The sequence below is a fragment of the Eupeodes corollae genome, chromosome 1 (assembly GCF_945859685.1).
Source record: "Eupeodes corollae chromosome 1, idEupCoro1.1, whole genome shotgun sequence".
In the NCBI taxonomy this organism is placed as follows: Eukaryota; Metazoa; Arthropoda; class Insecta; order Diptera; family Syrphidae; genus Eupeodes; species Eupeodes corollae.
The window spans coordinates 206,117,365-206,138,870 of record NC_079147.1 but is presented as its reverse complement, the minus strand read 5'-3'; the positions used below and the strand labels follow the sequence as shown (position 1 = coordinate 206,138,870).

Genomic DNA, 21,506 nt, shown 5'->3' with positions numbered 1-21,506 from the left:
AAAATATCGAAATTTACGTGCATCTTAAGATCCTGAGGGGGGGTACTAATATTGATATTACAGCTAGTAGCAAAAAAAAACTCTTTAAACCTAAAAATACTTTTCTTTAAACAAATCGCAGAAGATTTGTCTGCATACAAATTTTGTAGAAATTTAAATTAATTAATCTTACGGGCTTTTAAAACGAGAAAACTAAATTACCAAACCTAAATACATACAAATAAATCTCACAATATTTAACTAAATCACTTCACAACTCCACATTTTAAAAATTATATTACTCAAAAATTAATTATAAGACAGCTTATTACATATGTAGGCACCTGTGTTAGTTATCTAATATATTTAAGACACGAGGTAGAAACTTTGTCATCAAATAAATTCCATCGTATGATTGATTGCTTCACATTCCTCACGAAAACCATCTATTTGGTCTATAAAATGAGAAAATTTAGTTAAAATCTCAGATTGCATTTTTTTCGTTTGAAATGACGCTTGTGGGAATAGCAGCCTTGGGATATTTAATTATTTACCCCTGTAGTGCCACAGATATCAGTATAGGTAATCGATTTTGAATATTAGTGAAGTGAAAGTGAAACTAAAGACGAAATCCAAACTTTTCCAGTTGGTAATGTGAAGCCAGCGGTAAATCTTACCTCCTACATCTTCTCAGGTCAGGATGTCTTAGATCCTGTGCCGTATATAGTTTCAATACAATATCGAAAAACAAAACGAGAATGGAAACATTTGTGTGGAGGTTCGATAATATCCTCGAACTATGTCCTCACCGCAGCACATTGCTTGTTACCACATTTCGATGACTATGGCATGACATCATTTCGAGTTCTTGCCGGAAGCAATAACCTACGAAGCCGCATCGGTACAAGTCACAGAATTGTCGCATATACAGCGCATCCAAATTATTCTGACGAAGAATTCAAAGGCCATGACATCGGGCTAGTTCGAGTTCGTCCCAGATTTAAATTCAATAAAAGAACCATAGCTAAGATAGAGTTTGCGAGCTCCGAACGAGTTATGAGTGATATTCCGACAATTTTCCATGGATGGGGTTACACACATTATAAACAGGCAGAAAGACTTCAGGAAGGTAGTTTCACAACTATGTCAGATGAAGTATGCAAGTTGGAACTGCACGACGTCTTGACTTCGACAGACATTTGTGTAACTTCCAAGGACCTTAGTACTCCTTATAAGGTACAGAAGTTGTTGTCAATGCTGACAGTAGTGAATTTTTTGAAAAATTGTCTATGTTTTTTATTTTAGGGCGATTCCGGTGGGCCACTTGTGAATGAGAGGAAAACTTTTCAAATCGGTATTTGTTCTTATGGTGCGTGGAATGTCAACCTCAATTACAATTATCCAACTGTTTTCACCAGAGTTTCTGAATTTACGAAATGGATCAAGAATGAAATCAGGAATTAAAGAGAAATGAATCACATTTTATTCTTAACGATTTCCTTATTGGTAAAAGGTAAAGATGATGAGACTAAAAACACAACGTTTTACTTAATTTTATATACATTTTAATTAAAAAACATAACCACAAAGTTAATTTGTATAGCGATAGAAAATGTTTATTGTACTTTCTCCTTTTTTTACTTCGCATCGTGGTTCTTTGTGATTTTTAATCTGTTGATTTAATCAAATGCACGAAAAAGCTAAAAAAGTCCTTTGTCTTAAAAACATGTGTGTGTATGTATTCTCAAAGTTTTCTTTTCAAAAAGGATAACACTCTCATACCACTTCTACCATGAACCAATATGTATTATGTAAACATTGAAGTCATCAGGAAACTAGCGGGGAAGGATTGTTGTCATAAAAAGTATTGTAAAGGTACATCACGAAACAGAGGGAGTAATACACTTTGCATTGCTCTTTTCTTTGTTTTGTAGAAAATTAATAATAAAAGTCAGTATGTCCTTTTAACCACCATAATCATGTTCGAGTAAAGAACATACAGTAGATACAGTAAATTTACTTATCCTGCAAAAGATAAGGCAATATATGTAAAGTTATTGGCTTTTGGAATTAAGTCTTTGACGTAAAGGAGATCAAAGGGTTGTTTATTTTATGACATGTATAATACGGTTGACAATGGTCTTTAAGGGATTATCCTTTATTCAGTTTAAACATAGAAAAAGGATATGGGATGAAATTAAATTTTGAGTCATTAGTGTACATATACAATTTATGGAAAAAGAATCAATTCAGGATTAAAAGAAATGTGGTAAAATTATTTGAGATAATTAAGGCATTTTTTTAAAAAAAGAGGAATTTATATTCAGCTCAGCAAATTACATGAAGTTCTTCCTTAATTTAGTTCAGAGATTAATGTCTTGAGATCAAAGCGAAACTGAAATGTTTGTACAATATTATCAAAAGACTTTAAGAGGCAAGCAGATACGACTACGGTGTGACAGAAAAAAGTAACATTCCCCTACAATGTAAACACTTCAGATTTCAGAAATGTACTAATAAAACCACTTAGCCATACCGAGTTTTGATTTTAGAAGTATAGAAATTTAAATTGCCAACACTATTTAAACTGGCAGGCATTTTGTCAGATGTGAAGGGATTTATTTTTAGTTTGATTGGCACTTCTACATGCTTCTTTTTTTTTAACTTTTGCGCGGTTATTCAAGGCTATGTAGGCGTTTTATTTTTGAAAATCACATCAAAATTAACACCGAGTATATGAAGTCCCCAATCCACGCCGGTAAGCCCGACACTGTTGTCCACTTGTAGGACAACTTTCGCTGAGTTATTGACAATTAGGAAGGCATTAACTTTTTTTATTTTAAGCGCACACTAAAGGGGTTACGAATAAAATGATTAAAACACAATGGGAGCAATATGGAAGAAGGGCAGGATTAGAAAGAAGATACCCATGCACAATAGTTTCGAATGTCTGCACATTGTAATGAGTGGGGAAATATTGAGCCTATGAAGTGTTCCACATTCGTGAAGTGCGGCTAAAGAAAGAATGCCTGTACGGCGTTGTTCAAGAGAGACAAATGTCTCGTTAAAAACATGATCTCCCATCATTTTTAGAGCTATTTTTTCACTTCTATCTAAAAGACTTAATTACGTTAAAGGGCGCACCAGCCCAAATATGAGAATTATAATCGATTTTTGGACTATGAAAGATTTGTAAATTATAGCCAGATCAGAAGGGCTACAAAACTTTTTACATCGTCGGAGAAAACCGAAAGCAACATTTTTGCCGATGTCAATATTTGATCACTCCACAACGAAAGGAAATACCTAGAACAAGAACTGAAAGCAGTTCAGTCTCCTCAATGCAAGTACCACCAATGGATAAGTAAGTGGATCAGTAAGAAGCTTTCGTTCTTCATCTTAAAATTGATCAGCGTTTCTATGACCTTGAAAGAAGGGAAGCAATGCAATTGGATAATAGTTAGAAAGTGGGGAGTATTTTAAGGACAGACTGAACCAATGCTGTTTTTCATCCACTCGGAAGGAGACCTGTAGAATAGGAAAACTATACGAGTGCGAAAAAAGATTCGTCCTATAAAATCGTTTTTCAAGTACAAGTGTTATTTAATTTCAAACTTCAATACTTCTAAACAAAACACCCTTTACACCCATTATAAACCTTAAGCATTATTTGAAGACTGAGCTCTAGGGCATTATTTTTTATAACATAACATAAAATGTTAACACTTGTAACAATATTTATTTCTAACATGCACTTTTATACGACCTGGTAACTCGAAAACCCACATTTGTCTACTGAAAATAATAATTGAAACGCTTTTTTTTAAAAACTTGACAAATCCAATTAGACATTGAATTAGACCCTTCCAAATCCTACAAAATAGTAAATTCTAGCACACTTTGTGAAATTGATATGAAAATACAGAAATATTGAAAATATACCTAACTAAACTAAATAAATGTAATACAAAATATTATACAAGACTTACCATTTGTAGATCTTGAAAACTTGATATGCAGATCTGAAAAAATAAAAGTTAAAAGATCAATAATAATATTAAAATAAGTAAGTATGCAACATAGTTTTAAATTTATAATATTTGCAGTTCAAAGTAATTCTGCACCAATTAATTTGCCATCATATTAATCAATAAAAACTGAAACTTAAAATACAAAAATGTTGCTAAAACGCCACCGCAGCACCTTCATCAACAATTTTGTAATCCTTTTGAGTAAACCAAAAACATATTTACAAATATTGTTAGTTTCGACAAAGGAACTCAACTCATAAAAATTTTCTCAAAGATAAGATTTTTATTTTATTTGCAAAGCTTAATGTATTTCAATAATTAAGTCATCTCTATCACAATCATCATCATCATCATCATCATCATCATCATCATCATCATCATCATGTTTTTAAACCAATAGACTCTTTGATCCAATGCTCAAAAGCAGAAACCCTTGTAAATACATCAGGTAGTCCCACTGCACAGATACTAGTTCCATATGAAACAACTCCGATTTGTTGCTGTCGATCACGAGTCACCAATGGACCACCAGAGTCTCCCTACAAAAAAAAAACTCCCATAATTAAAAAAAAAAACACTCATTTTCAACTTAAATTTTGAAACTTACAGCACAGGCTCCCTTAGCAATGAATTGAAAAGCACAAATTTCATTTTCAGTAACTTGACCAAATGACCGTTTACATTCATCATTCGAAATTGTCGTATAATTAAGCATTCGCAGATTTGACGGATATGGTCCAAAGACCAATGGAGAGATTGAACCCCATCCAGTCACTGTGACGGGTTCATTATCGCCAACACTTTTCGTTCCGAAAATATTGATTTTCGAAATTTTCTCATTAAACTCAAATGGAGGCCTTACCTTGACCAAGGCAATATCACTTGTGGTCAATTTCAGATAATTTTCATGGACCTTATAGGCAACGATGTCATGACGTGATCCATCTTTTCGGCGAAAGTCAGTCGTCCCAGCTAGCACAGATATACTCTCGGGGTTATGTCCATTGACACAATGAGCAGCGGTGAGGACAATGTCCTTGGATATTATGGATCCTCCACAATAATGTGTCCATTCGCCGTTTCTATCATATTGTATTGATATTTGGTAGGGAATTGGTCCTTTGGTTGCACTGCCACCAACAATTCGATTATGTTGATCACTATCGAACTCTTCTTGAGATTCAGTTCGATGAGTCAAAATTAATACAACTAACAACGTAAAAGGAGCGACAAACATGTTGACTTAGCCAGTGAATGAATTAGACTCTATTGTGGTTGATAGGTTTCGAAGCTTATATTTGGTACAATTAGAACGTGACAGGTAATTAATTTTAAAAATAAATATACATAACATGCCCAGACTTTGCTTGGTGCGAAACATTATCAAGGTTTGAAAGTGTGAAACATCTATTTTGATTTGTTTAACTAAATGAGACACTATCTAACCACCTACCCGCATAAATTTTACGCTAATAGTGACGAGGCTTTGGCGAAATTGAATGACAAATAGATTGCATAAAAAGTCATACAAAGCCATCTAATTTCGATATAATGAAAATCTGCATTAAAATAGAGGTTCGTGGGATTTTCTAATTTGGAAGCCTAAATTACAAAATAGAAAGTTAGGGGTTGCTTAAAAATGATATAACATAAAAAAGTAGAATAAAAATTTAAAGCAAATAAAAATTTATTTTACTGGTTGCGGAAACTTTGCATAACAATCATTTAATCAATCAATCAAATTTCTGCTTACAACGTTAAACTAGCACTAAACAAGCATACAAAAAAAATATTTAGATATATTCCCGACTAAAATGTTTGGTTGTTTTTTTTACAAACCGTTCAAAATCTCATTACTTGTTTGAAGTAGAATTTCGTTTAAGTAAAACTCATGATAGCTTTTTAAATTCCGGGTCAGCAAAAATCGCCTGGGACAATTTTTTTTCGCTTCATACTCATAATTAGGCTGAAAGTGATACACAATCAAAGAAAACATAGCAACTTCTCTAACTTGTTTGTATTCATTCAAATATGAATTCAAATATTGCCCTCAATGCTTTATAAGAACAAGGAATCAAAAATCTTTTTCTGATAATAAACTCAATTTAATAATAAAATAAACATTTCAACAACAAATTTGAATTCAATCATAATTATTTTTTTTCAGCAACATGTTGATAGGAATAAGAAAAATCCTCTTCCAAAACAAAACAAAAACATATTGAAGAAAATTCAAACTTTCGTACGAAATTTAGACGTGATTGTTGTTTTAAGAACAATTTGGAAGAAAGTTTAGAAAACAATTCACAATACGCCTTTGTTCGCAGCATGTTGCTAGGAACAGATTATGATTATGTGATTAGCACAGTAAGATAAACCACGAGAACGTAAAGACAACATAAATCCACCAATCCGCCACTTCAATCTTCCATTCAAAGGCATTGCAATTGTAGTAACATTGTATTTAATCTTAAGAAAATCCTCGTGATAAATAGGTATAGCTAACAAAATCAGCAGCACTTTTGTTGCATCATTCAGAAGTGTATCTCCTGAGCGGTGCTCCTAGAGATGGACATCGAATGCGATAGCCTTTGATACGCCAATTAAGTGGTAATTCATTCTGATTTATATATTTATATAAAAACTGATGGTGGTCGGTCATGGTCCCACCATCACCATCGCACCAGTGACTTCCCCTTCCTTCTGCTATTGCCTACTCCATACATGATTCCTATCTACACCAAATACAACTCGAACTATTCCCAGTTCTGGTCGTTTCCAGGTAATTAAGAGAACAAGCAAAGCTGCTGCTCCGAATCAGTATCCCCAGAAACACCACTGGTGGCAACTCAACATGAACATCATGAATTCACTCAGCGAGTATACCTCAAGTGGGTGGCATTCGTTCCCAATCGGCACCTTTTCGTATCCAACAGCAGCAGCAGCGAAACCCAAACTTCGAAGCTGCAACGCCGATGCAGCATCGGATCTCATATGCAAAACGCCACCTACAGGTGAGTTCTTTATCAGTGGCACGGATTTTTATTTTAATCACGGAATGATTTAAATTTTTCGCCTGCCTGGGGATCTGATATTTTTATTTATGCGGAGGTTTTTTTTGTTTATTGTATTCTCTCCTGGTGCTACTGCAGCTTGATGGTTGTTCAGCAAGCCATGTGAGGTCCATGTTGTCGATAGGGATGATGCAGCAGCTGAAGCAGAATCAGCTACCGTAGTGGATGAAGTTTGTGAATTGAAAGCCGCCTCAAGGCTACAATAATGATACAAAAAAAAAACTGTTAACACCACACCATCTCTTCGCAGTCTTCAGTATCAGGGCCAGGCTAATGAATCAAATTGAGTGGGCAATAATAGCACGAGATGCCTGATGATGGCTGGCCCGCCACTAACACTGACACCGCCATACCGCCACACCGCCACACCGCCACACTGCTATGACTCTTCAGACTTGTGAATTTGTTCGTTTCATCGAGTTCTTTTTTTTATTGGGTCCTGATCTTTGGACTTGTTAATTGTTGTTTTACTCCGAACTTGAATGGCTATATAGGTAGGTAGTTATAATATACATACCTAGGGTTATCGATTTCTTTGTTTTGTACGTTTTTTTTTTTTTGCAGAACGAGATGCTGATCATTGCAAGGCTGTGCTGCTCTGCACTGTGAGGGTTCCAAAACAAGGGCGTCCAGCATGGCGACGATGTTTCAATTCAAGTTAATTGGGCCACCCAATAATTGCCCATCGCATATTTTTGTTAAAACGAAAAGATAAAAAGTCTTGCCTTTATTTTTTAGTACACATCCTGGCCTGATGGCATCGATATCGCAAGAGAATTGATTGCAGCAAGAAATTTGCATCTTTTTGTCTGGTTAAGGAGTCTTCATATAGTATACAAATGTGAAGCAATGAATTACATTACATTACAATGAAGTTTTCAAGCTTTTGTACAATGAAATTTGAAATTGAGGTTTTGATTCATCTTCATATTTCAGTGGAGGTAATTCAAAGAAGGTGTCTCTCTATCATTCTGCAAATACCAACTTTACAGCTTCCTCGTTTTAAGTCACATGCATGCTTTAACTTAAAGAGACACTCCAAGGAACTAATTCTCCTGAATGTTGCCCTAACTCCCATCAAATAACCTATACCTAACTTTTAAATAATTTCATCTGCATTATTGATCCCTGAATTCGTATGAGGGGTCAACTTGCTTTCAGAGTGTCCATAAAATTTAACAAAAAGAAACTTCTTAAATACAACCGACACAATCATAATCGTAAATAGGAATGATGATAATTCTAACCAACCCCTTTCCACTCCCTTCCTTCGTCCTTCGTAACGCTCAATAAAAATACAAGAAATCCCTCTCTGACATGTGAAATGTAAAATACCATCACCCCAGCCCTGAGAAAAAAAAAATAAAACTTAAAGGGGGGTATTTTTTTCCTTCGACTTAAAAAGCCAGAATAAAACCTAAAAATGAATCCTTGAAAGGAGACAATTTAATAATACGGATCATAAAGTAAGTTCCTTTATTTTTACTAAATCCATATTCGGATGATGGTAATGGTAAGCCTTGGCCGTCATCCCCATTGGAGGTGATTTCGCATGTGTGGATGTGGATTTTGAATAGATATATGTTCATATGTAGAGAGATAAAAAAGAGAAAATGTTAAACAGTCAAGGTATGCATATATTCATGACTGCAAGAAGAATATTTAAACATAAAACTTAATGCCAAAAAAAAACAAGAAAGGGAATTTTTCATGTTTTTAGTCTTGAAAATGTTTTCATGATTTAGCTTTCGGGATCAGGATGTAAATTTGAATGTTGCTCTTGCAAAGTTTTTGAGTTTGATTTTTTAGTTGAAAGCTCTTTGCGAACATGATATCCTTTATAAGTGGCCTAGAGGGCAAACAAAGAACAACACCTGGAGTTTTCTATTTGATGTTAAAAAAAAATCAAAGCTTACTTGAATCTTAACAGCTGCTTCAGTCAAGTCTTTATGGTCAATATTTGAATCTTCAAGATTTTCCCGAGGCTCTTCAATTTTTGTATCTGATTCTTCTTGAGAATTTGGTTCTGGAATTTCAATTAAACTTGAACCTTCTAACGGAGTTGAGTCTTCCTCCCCTTTTAAGGAAACTTTCAAATGTAAACTTGACTGTTGCTTTGGCGAAGTTGTTGATTTTGTTTCTTTACTTGAAAGCTCTTTGCGAACATGATATCCTTTATAAGTGGCCTAGAGGGCAAACAAAGAACAACACCTGGAGTTTTCTATTTGATGTTAAAAAAAAATCAAAGCTTACTTGAATCTTAACAGCTGCTTCAGTCAAATCTTTATGGTCAATATTTGAATCTTCAAGATTTTCTCGAGGCTCTTGAATTTTTGTATCCGATTCTTCTTGAGAATTTGGTTTTGGAATTTCAATTAAACTTGAACCTTCTAACGGAGTAGAGTATTCCTCCCCTTTTAAGGAAACTTTCAAATGTAAACTTGAAAGTTGCTTTGGCAAAGTTTTTGATTTTGTTTCTTTACTTGAAAGCTCTTTGCGAACATGATATCCTTTATAAGTGGCCTAGAGGGCAAACAAAGAACAACACCTGGAGTTTTCTATTTGATGTTAAAAAAAAATCAAAGCTTACTTGAATCTTAACAGCTGCTTCAGTCAAATCTTTATGGTCAATATTTGAATCTTCAAGATTTTCTCGAGGCTCTTGAATTTTTGTATTCGATTCTTCTTGAGAATTTGGTTCTGGAATTTCAATTAAACTTGAACCTTCTAACGGAGTTGAGTCTTCCTCCCCTTTTAAGGAAACTTTCAAATGTAAACTTGAATGTTGCTTTGGCAAAGTTTTTGATTTTGTTTCTTTACTTGAAAGCTCTTTGCGAACATGATATCCTTTATAAGTGGCCTAGAGGGCAAACAAAGAACAACACCTAGAGTTTTCTATTTGATGTTAAAAAAAAATCAAAGCTTACTTGAATCTTAACAGCTGCTTCAGTCAAGTCTTTAAGGTCATTATTTGAGTCTTCAAGATTTTCTCGAGACTCTTGAATTGTGAATTCCGATTCTTCTTGAGAAATTGGTCTCGGAATTTGTATTAAACTTGAAACTTTTAATAGAGTTGAGCTTTCCTTCCATTTTAAGGAAGCTTTGGGTGTATCCAAAGTAAAAGAGAATGATTCTACAGCTGTAGAACGTCTACCATCCGTTGATGGATTATATGGCCTTATGCTTACTTTTTTCTTCGCCAAAATATTCTACGGTAAAATTGATAAAATCAAACACGTCTTAAACCGAGAGAGTTTTGTAAATAGGCGAAAAACAGATTGATATTTGATATTAACGTTTGGTAGTCGAGAAAATACTTCACTCACAAGAGCAACACAAATAACTTAATTACAAAACTTACCTTTTTGCGAACATAGAATCCTTTAAATGAAGCCTAAGATAAAAAATGTTTCGTTTTAAAATCCTTTTTGAAACCAAACAGTTAAGGTAAAACCATAACTACCTGAATTTTGATTGCTGCTTTTGTCACTTCATCTTGCTTTCCTAGAATAAATTCCTACAAAAACAAAAAAAAATAATAATTTTTTAAAACATCAATAATATTGCACATTGGCCAACCCTAAACGATGAACTTGAAGATGAATCTGTAGATATTTGATGCTGTTCGAACAGAAAAAAAATTGTTTAATCATTTACAACATAACAGTTTAATTTTGTTTAAATACCGCATTACGCTGAAACTGAATTGATTTTCGTGTTTGGTACCCGCGAAAGACTTTCTAAAAAAAAATATAGAATTAACGATTTTTTTGTAAAATAAAGAATGAGAATGGGTTAAATTATATTTTACGTCTTTAAACTAAATCTATGGTTTTTCTTTCACTTAAAACTTCTTACACGTACAAATATATTAATTTATTATTTACATTCCTTAAGAAAAGGTTTTGTAAGGAAATGCAATGTTTTGTGAACGCAATCCTTAATGAATGTCATTAAATTGGTTTTGTAACATCCACACACATCCATTATATTTATTCACTTAATTCTTTATTATTAATAAATTGTTCATTTGTAAACTATTTTAATAAAATGTCGGTACTATTTTGTAATTCACTACCTACTACTTTTACCTATGTAAACAAGCACATGGCAACACTAAAAAAGTATACTTCGAAAATTCGAACAAGCTAAAATGAAAGCTCTTTGCACCTGCGCAAAAGCTCCGCGTAAACAGTATAAAAGGCAAGCCTTGATAGGAGTACCCTACCCAGCGTCCGCTAAGCAGCTTATTATTGGAAGAGAAGCATCTGTCTATGCCCTGCACCAAAAACACTAGTGTTTTTGCCCTGCACTACTGCGACGTTTCACAAGCGTCCTTTATTGTCTGGCAGTGCACGGATGTTTCATTCCCTTCTCTCTTTTTTATCATTTTCACATATTTTGCTGAAGGGCACTACGGGGTCTGGAGCAGTGTTGCCGCAAGCCGAAAAAAAAGTCGCTAGATGGACCTTAAAAATCCGCTAGATATGCTTAAATTTTTAAAAAAGTCGCTAGAAAAAATTTTCAGTACAAATATCACAAAAACATATTCAATTTTAACAAAAATTTTTATTTAGTATCGTAAAAAAAAACTTATAAACAAGTTAACATAAAAAACTTAAAAAAAAAAACAAATTCAGTCTCAAGTACTTATCATTTTTCAAAGGAAAAGTAAGAAAGTTTTAATCACAAATAAATACTTCCATTGCTTCTTCATCAATTTCATTGACTTCAATATCTGAAGTATTTTTGAAATTACTTTTTTTAGAACATTTTTAGGGATTTCATAATTATGACAACTTTTTGTTTGTATTTTTAATTGATTTCGAATAATGATTATAGAATTTAAAGTTTTCGTTGACATTTTATTCCTCAACTTATTTTTAACAATATTCATCGTTCTAAAAATGCGTATTATTATTATATTAATAAAAAAACATGTTTTTGCAAAAAGTCGCTAGAAAAGTAGCTAGAAAATTCCGCTATATATAGCGACAAAGTCGCTAAAACGGCAACACTGGTCTGGAGTGTGCGAAGTTCCACTAGCGTCCACACGAAATACTCCTCCGTAGATGCCAGATGCAAAACAGTGTTGCCACACCTTTTTATTAAAATCATTCTTTTTTTTAAATTTGCCATGGTTGTCACTATTTAAATGCATACCACCATTTTTTACTCTTGTTTCTTTAAATAAAAAGCCATTTTGTTCTCTTTTAAGTAAATTACAAACAAGGTGTTTTTTTTTCTTTATTCCTTCATCTTCGACTCAAAAACATTTGTTTAGCTGCCCATTCAACGGATACTGCGGTCTTCGAACAGCATACCTGTGGTGGAGAGTCAAACTAAGCGGCGTTGGCTAACCTTTTCCTTCTACAATTTTCAGATAAGTGTTTCAACAAGTTCTCCACACCCAAGCTTTCACAAGTTTTATTGGCGCCCATCCAAAACCTCAACTAGCTTTTAACACCGACTATTTTAAAGAAATCTATTGATTGCATTCTTTAGTAACTTCATAAGGTAGCCAATGGAATTATTGCAAAACATAGCGAAAACAATATATACAAAGTCAACAACTAAGTACACAAAAATAAAGAGTCATCGACATCAAATTTGATTTCTGTAAAATTCTTGCCAATGGAGCGGCCGGCTATCCCAAAACTCTCTTACCAAACTGTTTCATCTAAAAGGTTTCTTGTAGACCCTATAACTTACAAAGAATTAGAACATCCTCCAAGAGAAATAGACAATAACAAAAGTGGTTCTAATTGGTAAACCTAACAAGCCAAGAGGGAACCCAAGTAGTAATAGATCTATTAGCTTACTAAGCACAAAGTAACATTTTCGAGAATGTCCTAAAGGATCGCCTACTAATCCATGTTGAGAAAGCCAATATGTATCTTATTGAGCAGTTTTCAGTTTCAGGGCAGATCACTCCACTTATCATCAAATACTTAGAATAAAGGAGTATGTTAAAAACAACCTTGATGTTTAGTTTTTCTAGACATAGAAAAAGCCTTTGATAAAGTATGACATGACGGACTTGCTTACAAACTAATTTTGTTAAATTTCCATGAAAAATAGACAGTTTTTTGTTCACACTGGAATTGCGAAGTAACGGAGTCCCACAAGGTTCTGTGATCGGACCTATTCTTTTTAAGATTTTCATGTCATACAGAATTTGCCATATTTGCAGTTGATACTGCTTTTTTATCTCAAGTGTATTTTTTCACCAACAAGCCTCGGATACGGACGGATTGTTGAAAACCCACGCAAACGTATTAAGGACAACGAACTTCGGATATGCACGTGGAATGTTAGGTCTCTTGACAGACCGCGTGCAGCCGAAGAATCAGAGGAGGCCCTAGACTGCTATAAAGCAGACATCACCGCCATTCAGGAAATACGATGGGATGGGCTGGGCCGAGCAAAAAGAGGATGAAAAACTGCGACATTTGCTATGGTGACTGCTACCGAGAAAACCAACAGCGCTTATTTGGATGCTGCTTTGTCATTGGAGTCTTGAGCTATAGGTGCATCAATGAGCGCCTCATGACCATACGCATCAAGGCTAAATTCGGCAACATTAGCCTTATATGCGCACACGCCCCCACAGAAGAGAAGGATGAAAACACCAAGGATATGCTCTTCGAGCCCTTAGACAAAACATTTGAGCAGTGTCCTAGCTACTATATTAAAATTGTCCTGGGCGATTTGAATGCTTAGCTAAGAAGGGAAGACATCTTTGGTGAAATAATCGGGAAAAACAGCCTGCACGACAACACTTCCGACAACGGATTCAGGCTTATAGATTTTGCTGCCGGGCGAAACGTCATGGTAGCCAGTACGAGTTTTCCACACCTCAACATCAACAAAGAAACTTGGAGATCTCCACATCAATCCATCGTCAACTAGATTGACCATATTGCGATCGACGCCATACACGCTTCCAGCATCATCGATGTCCGAACTTTTCGAGGAGCTAACATCGACTCGAACCACTACCTCGTTGTAGCCAAGGTAGCACTTCGGGTTTCCAGAACCAAAGCAAAACAGGGAGATGCTGGGAGAAGATACAACGTCGAACGTCTACAATCGCAAGAGATAGCCAAATCCTTCTCTGACCGAGTTACAAGTAACCTCTCTAGACTGTCCTTGCCACCAACGCAATATATCGAAAACCAATGGCAACATTGCCTGCAATTAGAGAAGCCGCCTCTGACATGCTGGGTTTCAAGCAGCCAAGCAGTTTATATGCCGAATCCGAACGGCTAATTTTAGAAAGCACTTTTTCATGAGAATTTTTGGATTCCTCGAAAGAGGCAGTACCCGGAAATAAAACTTAAGTTGGTACAGGAAGGATCGAACCTAAGACCTCTCGCATGTCAGTCTACTTACATCGCCTATAAAACCTTCTCTGCCGTAATATGTGAACGTCTAAAGCCCATCGTCAACAACCTGATAAGTCCCTATCAGTGTGGTTTTAGACCAGGAAAGTCCACAGTCGATCAAATACTCATACTACGGCAGATCGTGGAAAAAAACCCAAGAACATCAAATCGACACCCATTTGTGAGTATTGAGGCAGAGGCGGTAAAAATGGGTTTAACGGTTAATGAGGGCAAAACAAAGTGCATGCTGTCGCCAAGAAAGAACCTACAACCCCAACGTGTCGTTCAAAACGTCACTATCCACAGACCCAACTTTAAGGTAGTCATTGACTTCGTCTACCTAGGCTCCGCTATAAATGCAAAAAACAACACCAGCGCTGAGATCAAGCGACGAATAACTCTTGCTTACCGCTGTTTCTTTGGGCTAAGAAAGCCATTGGACAGCAAAGCCCTCTCTCGATGAACCAAAGTGTCACTATATATGACCCTCATCATCCCCATCCTGCTATACGGTGCGGAGCATGGACTATGACAAAAGCGGATGAAAGCACCTTGGATCGTTTCAAGAGAAAAGTTCTTTGTGTGATCTACGGTCCCGTATGCATTGAAGGGGAGTGGGGGAGAAGATGGAACAACGAGCTGTACGGGCTGTACAGTGACGTTAGACTTTGCCAGAAGGGTAAAAGTCCAACGACTAAGATGGTTGGGTCACGTAGAGCAAATGAAAATCAATGTTTCGGACCGGAAAGTCTTCGAAGCTACACCCACAGGGCAGAGCAGTAGTGAAGGGCCGCGAATCAGTTGGCGCGCACATGTGGGAAGTGATCTCACCCAACTTTCAGTTCACACAGGACTGTAGCGCCACCTTAAGTAAATAACAGTTCTTTCTCAGGAAGTGCTTAACAGTCTACACTTCTACAGTGTTCACTTGACACTCTTAATGAACTTATATTTAACCTTTAACTTATGCAGTTTTTGTATACTTGGTTTTTTTTGTGCAATTTCAGTTTTAAAGTATTACATAAAGATTGTGTGTTTGTGTTTTCCTTGCCCTGCTCTAGCTCGAAAACGCAAGAATTACCTAGGAGAATTCTTCTTTAACGATCTAAACGATCTAAATCATATCGGTATAATCAGCCTCTCACGTTTCGTAAGGGACTCAAGCGCGATGCAGAAATTCAAACAATTTAATGAAGGACATTTTTAGTAACAGCGTTCGTCGTGGGCCTATGACTTGGCCTTCAAAAATAATTCTTAAAAAAAGCTAGATTGTTCGTTGTTCTTAGAAGCATTATTGCAATAGTTCCAATTTGTCAATTTGAAAATTTTGAACATTTTTCTGGACGTTTCAAGGTACCTACAATACGTCAATAATTATAAAATTATTTTTAATGTGTTCAAAATACTTCAAGATATTAAAATATAAACACTTAATATTTGATTATTATGTACGAACTGAGCCTACGGGGTTGTCCGCCACTATATACAACTATACATATGTACATATATGTTTCCTCTACCAAATGAAAGGCAAATCAATTTCTTACTACGTTTAAAATTTCCCAACCAATAGAAGTCACCCGAGACCAGCTTCTTCGTCATCCGAGTGCTAATTTTGTTTAGCTTCGTTTTTATTCAACACAAATTTATTAACAAATAGTAAAAATTATTCTTGTTTCGTCACAAAATTCAGAATTTTTCAAATTCCCAAAGTTCTTTTCAATGGTTTTAAACAAAAATATCAATTGTCAAAGTTTGTAAAATGTGTCCTCCACAACCACTAAATTATGAACTTAAATAGTTATATTCTCATTTAAAATATTACCTGAATTTTAACAGCATTCGCATTCATATGTTCAAGTTCTTTCCTGGAAGCTATAACTTTCTCAGTTTGAAAATAAAGATCTTCGGTATCCAAGGTACCCTTAAAATTATAAAACGAAAACAAAACTGTCAAAGCAAGCCCTATTTTTTGAACCTTTCTCACTTCTTCTTACCTCAATCGATGATAAATACGTCTTCACAAATTTTCTATAAGCCCATTGAATAGCCGGCCTTGATTGGAGCACCTCAACTTTAGTCAAATCGCATTTTCTCACCAACTCATCCAACATATCGTCTGCATGGAATTTTATAAATCGGGGGTCTTGATTTCTTTTGCGTTTTTGATCAACAAATCTACGAAATGTGATTTCCATCGCATTCAAAAATGATCGGGTTTTATCTTTGGGAAAGTTGCATTTGGCAAATTGAGAATAAACTTCGTCTGTCTTGAGAATAGCATCATCGATTATTTCCATCGCAACTTGGTTAAGGAAAATTAAGGTGGTTATCTTGTTGTTTGATGTTACGAATTCTAATTACCATGTCTACTTACTTTTACACTTATCCCTGGTGTTGACCATGGCCTGGAGATAGTCGGCAATGAACTTGTAAGTGCAATCAATCGAAGGCTGACACCGAAGAACCTCACGCGATATATCGCCCATCAATTCTTGAAGGCCTTCGGGCATTTGTAGAACATGATTACGAGATTTTTGGCGATGGAGCAAGAAATTCATGATAAAATATCAAAATAATTAAAATAATTAGATTCTAATCGACTGAATCGAAGTAAAAATGATTTCTTTCAAACTACAGTGACTCGAAATTGAATTATTTAAAGCGAATTATTCGCAACAGAAACTCGATTCGATACAGAAGCTTAGTAAGCCAACGGTAAAAACGTATAAGACATCAAATTCCCAAACCAATAAAAGTCCATTTGTCACTTTTTGAGCTAAAAAATACAATCCACACCTATTTATCTCATATCACCACCTAATTTAGTTCACTACTGAGATTGTAGGCAGCGCGCAGCAATGCAGTTGCTCAATTTGACAGTTCGTCTGTCATTTGTCACTGGCATAGTTATTAGACGTGTACGAATTTTTGTTTTGTGTTGTTTTAATTTTTTCATCTCCAAGAAAATTATTTCCTAAATGTTAATTTTATTACATTAAGACCTGAGAAACCATCACGAAAACCACCAACAACAATGTCGTCTGCAAATTTGGCAAATCTCAATGTGGATGCGCTGTTCGAGCAGCACAGCATCGCCGAAATCGACATCGTCCAAAAGAAAATCCAAACCGAAGTCGAAAAGAAACGCGAAGAGCTCCGGACGATGGTTGGGTAAGTGTTGCTTGCTCCACTTAATACCACAAATGAATCGATAAACATTTCCATTCCAGAGAACGCTATAGAGATTTGTTGAAAGCCGCTGACACCATTGCCACGATGCGAGAATCCTCTTCGGAATTGTGCAATCAGATCGAGTATATCACAACCAACTGTCGAAGTCTCAATGAGAAGCAACTGATTGGCTTCAAGACCGACACCGACGCCATCAAATCCCGATCGACAAACAAACAACTTAACAATTACTTCAGCACCGTGGTGCAGATCAAACTCCTCACCACATTGCCGGAGATGATATGGTCGCACATAGACAACGAACGCTTCTATCTGGCCACAGAGTTGTTCATATTCAGTCGACACATTAGCACTGGGCTGCAGCTGGATGTGAACAACACACTGATGCAGTATTTCCCCGTGGCCAAGAAGCAATGGGAGATCCTGAAGCCTTTTCACTTGACAATAAAACAAAGTGTCCTGTCGACCCTGGAACGTGAAGAGCTTTCTCCAGAAGCAGCCACTGATTGTTTGCTGAGTTTGTTGCTTCTTGAGAAAGGCAATTTGAATGGAATTCTCAAAACATTCGTTCAACTAAGGTGCTCGGCATTCCTAAGCAGCATGATCAACGAAGGTGGCGACCAGAAGAGGGTCAAAGACAGAATTTTGGGCAGTTTGAGAGTCATCAACTCGACTGTTCAACTTGTGCACAAATGTTTCTTTGGTAAGATTATCATTACTTTTGTGTAGAGTACTTAAGTGTCTCTAATTTTCTACGTTTCTAGAAAACAACAAAGGTCTAGTTTGCCAGAAGCTGGAAGAACTAGAAGACGCCATGCCAACAATCACTCACGTCGATTGCCACGACTCACAATTCGCTCATTTATTGCCCGATATCATTGCAAACTTTCGACCAAAATTCGACTCACTGACCTTGAACGAAGAGCAAGTCAAGACAACCATTGAAAATTGGCTTAACGACAGCTCCAACATAGCAGGAATCCATTTGAAGACTCTCTTCAATTTGGTATCGTCAATGAAAATTATTCAAGAAATCAAAAAGGATTCTATTGCTGCTCGGAAGCAGGATCCCAGCTGGGGTTATATCTGCGAAAGATTCGGAATTGCCCAGAAACTAGATTTCTACGAGTTCCAATACAAACCATTGATAAATCAAAGAATCCGTGATATAATTCGTCAGTCTTGGATCAAGGCCAATGAGGGACTCTTCAAGAGAATCGAAAAAGTACTTTTGGCCAAAAATCAACAAAACAACAATGATCTGTGGTTGGAGAGTTCTGCTGATCTCCCGATGAGTCTCAAGGATGCTCTAAGCGACGACAAGAGAATCAAAAAGCTTCTGATGAAGTCCAAGGGTTTCGATGGAGAAATGATTTCGATTTGCTCGGAATTTAATGATCATCTGGCGGCGATTGTGTGTGAAATGAACTTGCTTCTCGACGAACAAGAAACCAAAGCCGACGAGAAGCTCTCCTTGGTCGAGTTCCTCAAGGAGACCAGTGAGGAGCAAATTCGTGAACTAATGGCGAAGATGAAGAATGATGCAAATTGTGATAAACAGCTTCAACAGTTGCTGTTCCTAGTAAGGCTCCTTGCAGCCATAATTGAATTGTGTCCAAATTTGAGAGCTTGCTTGTCACAATCGTACCACGATCCGACAAGTTGGGCCTCGCAGCCTGTTGCCGAGAAGAAAACCCTTGAAAATTGGACTCGGGTGTGCAATCTGTTGGAAGACGAAGGATTTGTGATGTGGAAGAGTGTGTGTAGATTGATTCTTGAAGAAAATCCTGTGGAACACATGATGACTCCGCGAATTGGACACAAAACTATTCTCGAAGATTTTGCTGTAAGGAGACCCATTTCAGCGTCATTTGGTTCTAACATAAATGTTCTTTGTTTTTTGTTTTTCTTTTAGAATTGGGAAACAGTAACGATTGAACAGAAAGACGAACAGGATCAACCTGTTCAGTCGACATTCCGCATCCCCAGCCAGCCCCGGATATCTCTCCAACAGTATTTGTTCTCCATCACCAGTGCACTCAATTTTTATATTCCACAAACCTTGCCTCAGAAAGTCCTCTACGTGTTCAACTCACAGTTGATTCAGGGTCTCTTGCAGCACTACAAGTCCCTAATCAGTGGCGACAAATTCACAGCTTCGAGTCAAAATACCGCCCTCCAGCTGTACTATGATGTAAAATTCCTGCAATCGGTTTTCTCATCCAGAGACGATCGTTCTACTGTCGATGAATTCCAATCGATTACGAATCTTCTCAAGGAATTCATCGATCCATTCGACTTTGAATTGTTTAGTGAGCATATTTCAATGAACGTCAAGAAGTCCGTTACAAAGATGCATTGCCAATTGGGTGTGATTATTCCCTGTCTGCTGCACAACACCACTTCGATTGTTCAACAAGAGAAAGATCCAAATGTCCTTACTCTCAGCTCGAATGGATCGACTTCGATCTGGTTTCCATTGTTGCCTATTATTACACCGGGATCGGGGAATGTAATGAGTGGAAAGCAGCCACAACCTACCACGACTTCTGTGCTTACAGAAACCGAAAAGGTAGGTTCCATTTTTGTAAAGAGTTTTTCGGGAAGATTTCAAAGAGAAATAAGTTAATTTTCTTTTCTTTTTACGAATTCTCTTTTTTTCTGTATTTTATATTTTTAGGACATCAGGTCCTTTGAGTAGCATAAAAATATAATTGTGTATTCATAAATACTTCATATCAAGTAATGCTTGTTTGTTGTTGGTGTTTGCGTTGTTGTTGTTATTGTGCACGTTTGAATCGATTGAATTTTATTAAACTTTCGTTTTTATTTTTGGTCAAATTTTAACTTGGATTTTAAAATATTTATAGTTTTCTGGTTCCTTTTAAAAATTGGTAATTTTATATAAAATTTGCTCACTATAATTTTTAATCAAGTAAAAATATGGAAATGTTGTCATGAGTGTTTTTTGGTTGTTTTGTTTAGTTTAACTTTATTCGCCTTGATTTATTTGTTTTATTTTGTTGTTCATTTGTTTTTATTTAGTTAAATTTGTATTAAACAAAATATTATTTTCTATTTTCTTGTTATCAGTCTGGAAGACAATTAAAAATTAATATTTTACTTATTTTTTAATCTTCTCCATTAAGACGACACCTACAAGAAAGTCAAACCGCAAACCAGAATCATCAGCACGAAGTCATAAAACAGGCGCTGCAGCTTTCTTTGGAGCAATGTCTCAAGAATGGTTCCGATAGCCCCACAAAACACTTTACCAACACAAGTTATTATAGTTACCTAGGCAAATTCCTCCCCAAAAGTATAAACAAAACAATAAAAACTGTATTTTCCGGTGCAATATTAATAAAATAAAATGATATATCAAAAAAATGGGCTTTTTATCCCGAGATCGAAAATCAATTTCATTTCAAAAAAATTTCGCAAGCTTTGTAGATGTGTACTAGAGCGTTTCAAAAAAAAAAAATTTATTTTTTCTCGGAACCAGACTCAAAAGTTTCGTTTACATGCCAACAAGGCCTCTGAAAATATGAGCCCTTAATATTAAAATTTAGGTAATCCGCATCGCACTTTTCCATTTCCCATAAGAATAACACAGGAAAAAAAATTTGTTTTTCTTCTGATTTTTATAACTAACGAACGATAAGTTGCATAGTTCGCGAACATCGTCTGAGATATCCTAACTACAAAAAGACAGCTCTTCAGCAAGATCAAATTAATGTAAATCCTTAAAAATTATTTTTTAATTTAAAGATTAAGAATTTATTTGAAATAAAATATTTTTAATTAGTTATATAGTAATGAAAACTTAATAACTCTGA

At 35.7% G+C, this 21,506-nt stretch overlaps 4 protein-coding genes across 5 annotated transcripts; 2 read left to right on the top strand and 2 right to left on the bottom strand.

Annotated features, from left to right (window-relative positions):
* Positions 1 to 482: 482 nt before the first annotated feature.
* LOC129942340 (chymotrypsin-2-like) lies at positions 483 to 1,573 on the top strand. Its single transcript, XM_056051216.1, has 3 exons — positions 483 to 561; positions 626 to 1,215; positions 1,285 to 1,573. The coding sequence occupies exons 1-3, from the start codon at positions 489 to 491 to the stop codon at positions 1,441 to 1,443; spliced, it is 822 nt and encodes a 273-aa protein (XP_055907191.1). The 5' UTR covers positions 483 to 488; the 3' UTR covers positions 1,444 to 1,573.
* Positions 1,574 to 4,320: 2,747 nt separating this feature from the next.
* LOC129940749 (chymotrypsin-2-like) lies at positions 4,321 to 5,265 on the bottom strand. The gene is made up of 2 exons (XM_056049194.1): positions 4,618 to 5,265; positions 4,321 to 4,549 (listed from the first exon to the last, which is right to left on the bottom strand). The coding sequence occupies exons 1-2, from the start codon at positions 5,245 to 5,247 to the stop codon at positions 4,391 to 4,393; spliced, it is 789 nt and encodes a 262-aa protein (XP_055905169.1). The 5' UTR covers positions 5,248 to 5,265; the 3' UTR covers positions 4,321 to 4,390.
* A 3,397-nt stretch (positions 5,266 to 8,662) lies between these two features.
* LOC129941054 (uncharacterized) lies at positions 8,663 to 17,088 on the bottom strand. The gene is made up of 12 exons (XM_056049599.1): positions 16,850 to 17,088; positions 16,470 to 16,777; positions 16,298 to 16,396; positions 10,771 to 10,824; positions 10,664 to 10,705; positions 10,548 to 10,601; positions 10,446 to 10,478; positions 10,012 to 10,293; positions 9,675 to 9,944; positions 9,338 to 9,607; positions 9,001 to 9,270; positions 8,663 to 8,933 (listed from the first exon to the last, which is right to left on the bottom strand). Exons 1-12 carry the CDS (start codon positions 17,031 to 17,033, stop codon positions 8,826 to 8,828), a joined length of 1,974 nt encoding a protein of 657 aa, XP_055905574.1. The 5' UTR covers positions 17,034 to 17,088; the 3' UTR covers positions 8,663 to 8,825.
* A 286-nt stretch (positions 17,089 to 17,374) lies between these two features.
* LOC129939776 (conserved oligomeric Golgi complex subunit 1) lies at positions 17,375 to 21,057 on the top strand. 2 transcript variants are annotated; one of them, XM_056047909.1, is made up of 6 exons: positions 17,375 to 17,646; positions 17,706 to 18,370; positions 18,432 to 19,513; positions 19,583 to 20,239; positions 20,348 to 20,409; positions 20,817 to 20,955. In XM_056047909.1, exons 1-5 carry the CDS (start codon positions 17,510 to 17,512, stop codon positions 20,366 to 20,368), a joined length of 2,562 nt encoding a protein of 853 aa, XP_055903884.1. In that variant the 5' UTR covers positions 17,375 to 17,509; the 3' UTR covers positions 20,369 to 20,409; positions 20,817 to 20,955. The 2 variants fall into 2 exon arrangements, with proteins under 2 accessions (XP_055903884.1, XP_055903883.1); XM_056047908.1 differs by lacking the exon at positions 20,348 to 20,409 and having other exon boundaries at positions 17,376 to 17,646; positions 20,817 to 21,057.
* Positions 21,058 to 21,506: the final 449 nt, after the last annotated feature.

What these genes read in the sequence shown, in the direction of transcription:
- LOC129942340 (XM_056051216.1), top strand. Translation starts at nt 489, where the DNA reads ATGACGCTTGTGGGAATAGCAGCCTTGGGATATTTAATTATTTACCCC. An exon ending in TGCCACAGATATCAGTATAG is followed by an intron (nt 562 to 625) that starts GTAATCGATTTT and finishes AAACTTTTCCAG; the next exon opens with TTGGTAATGTGAAGCCAGCG. An exon ending in ACCTTAGTACTCCTTATAAG is followed by an intron (nt 1,216 to 1,284) that starts GTACAGAAGTTG and finishes TTTTTATTTTAG; the next exon opens with GGCGATTCCGGTGGGCCACT.
- LOC129939776 (XM_056047908.1), top strand. Translation starts at nt 17,510, where the DNA reads ATGTCGTCTGCAAATTTGGCAAATCTCAATGTGGATGCGCTGTTCGAG. An exon ending in GAGCTCCGGACGATGGTTGG is followed by an intron (nt 17,647 to 17,705) that starts GTAAGTGTTGCT and finishes TTTCCATTCCAG; the next exon opens with AGAACGCTATAGAGATTTGT. An exon ending in CTATTCTCGAAGATTTTGCT is followed by an intron (nt 19,514 to 19,582) that starts GTAAGGAGACCC and finishes TTTTTCTTTTAG; the next exon opens with AATTGGGAAACAGTAACGAT.
- LOC129940749 (XM_056049194.1), bottom strand. Translation starts at nt 5,247, where the DNA reads ATGTTTGTCGCTCCTTTTACGTTGTTAGTTGTATTAATTTTGACTCAT. An exon ending in TTGCTAAGGGAGCCTGTGCT is followed by an intron (nt 4,550 to 4,617) that starts GTAAGTTTCAAA and finishes TTTTTTTTGTAG; the next exon opens with GGAGACTCTGGTGGTCCATT.
- LOC129941054 (XM_056049599.1), bottom strand. Translation starts at nt 17,033, where the DNA reads ATGAATTTCTTGCTCCATCGCCAAAAATCTCGTAATCATGTTCTACAA. An exon ending in CGAATGCTGTTAAAATTCAG is followed by an intron (nt 10,825 to 16,297) that starts GTAATATTTTAA and finishes ATTTTTTTTTAG; the next exon opens with AAAGTCTTTCGCGGGTACCA. An exon ending in AAGCAGCTGTTAAGATTCAA is followed by an intron (nt 9,271 to 9,337) that starts GTAAGCTTTGAT and finishes TTTGCCCTCTAG; the next exon opens with GCCACTTATAAAGGATATCA.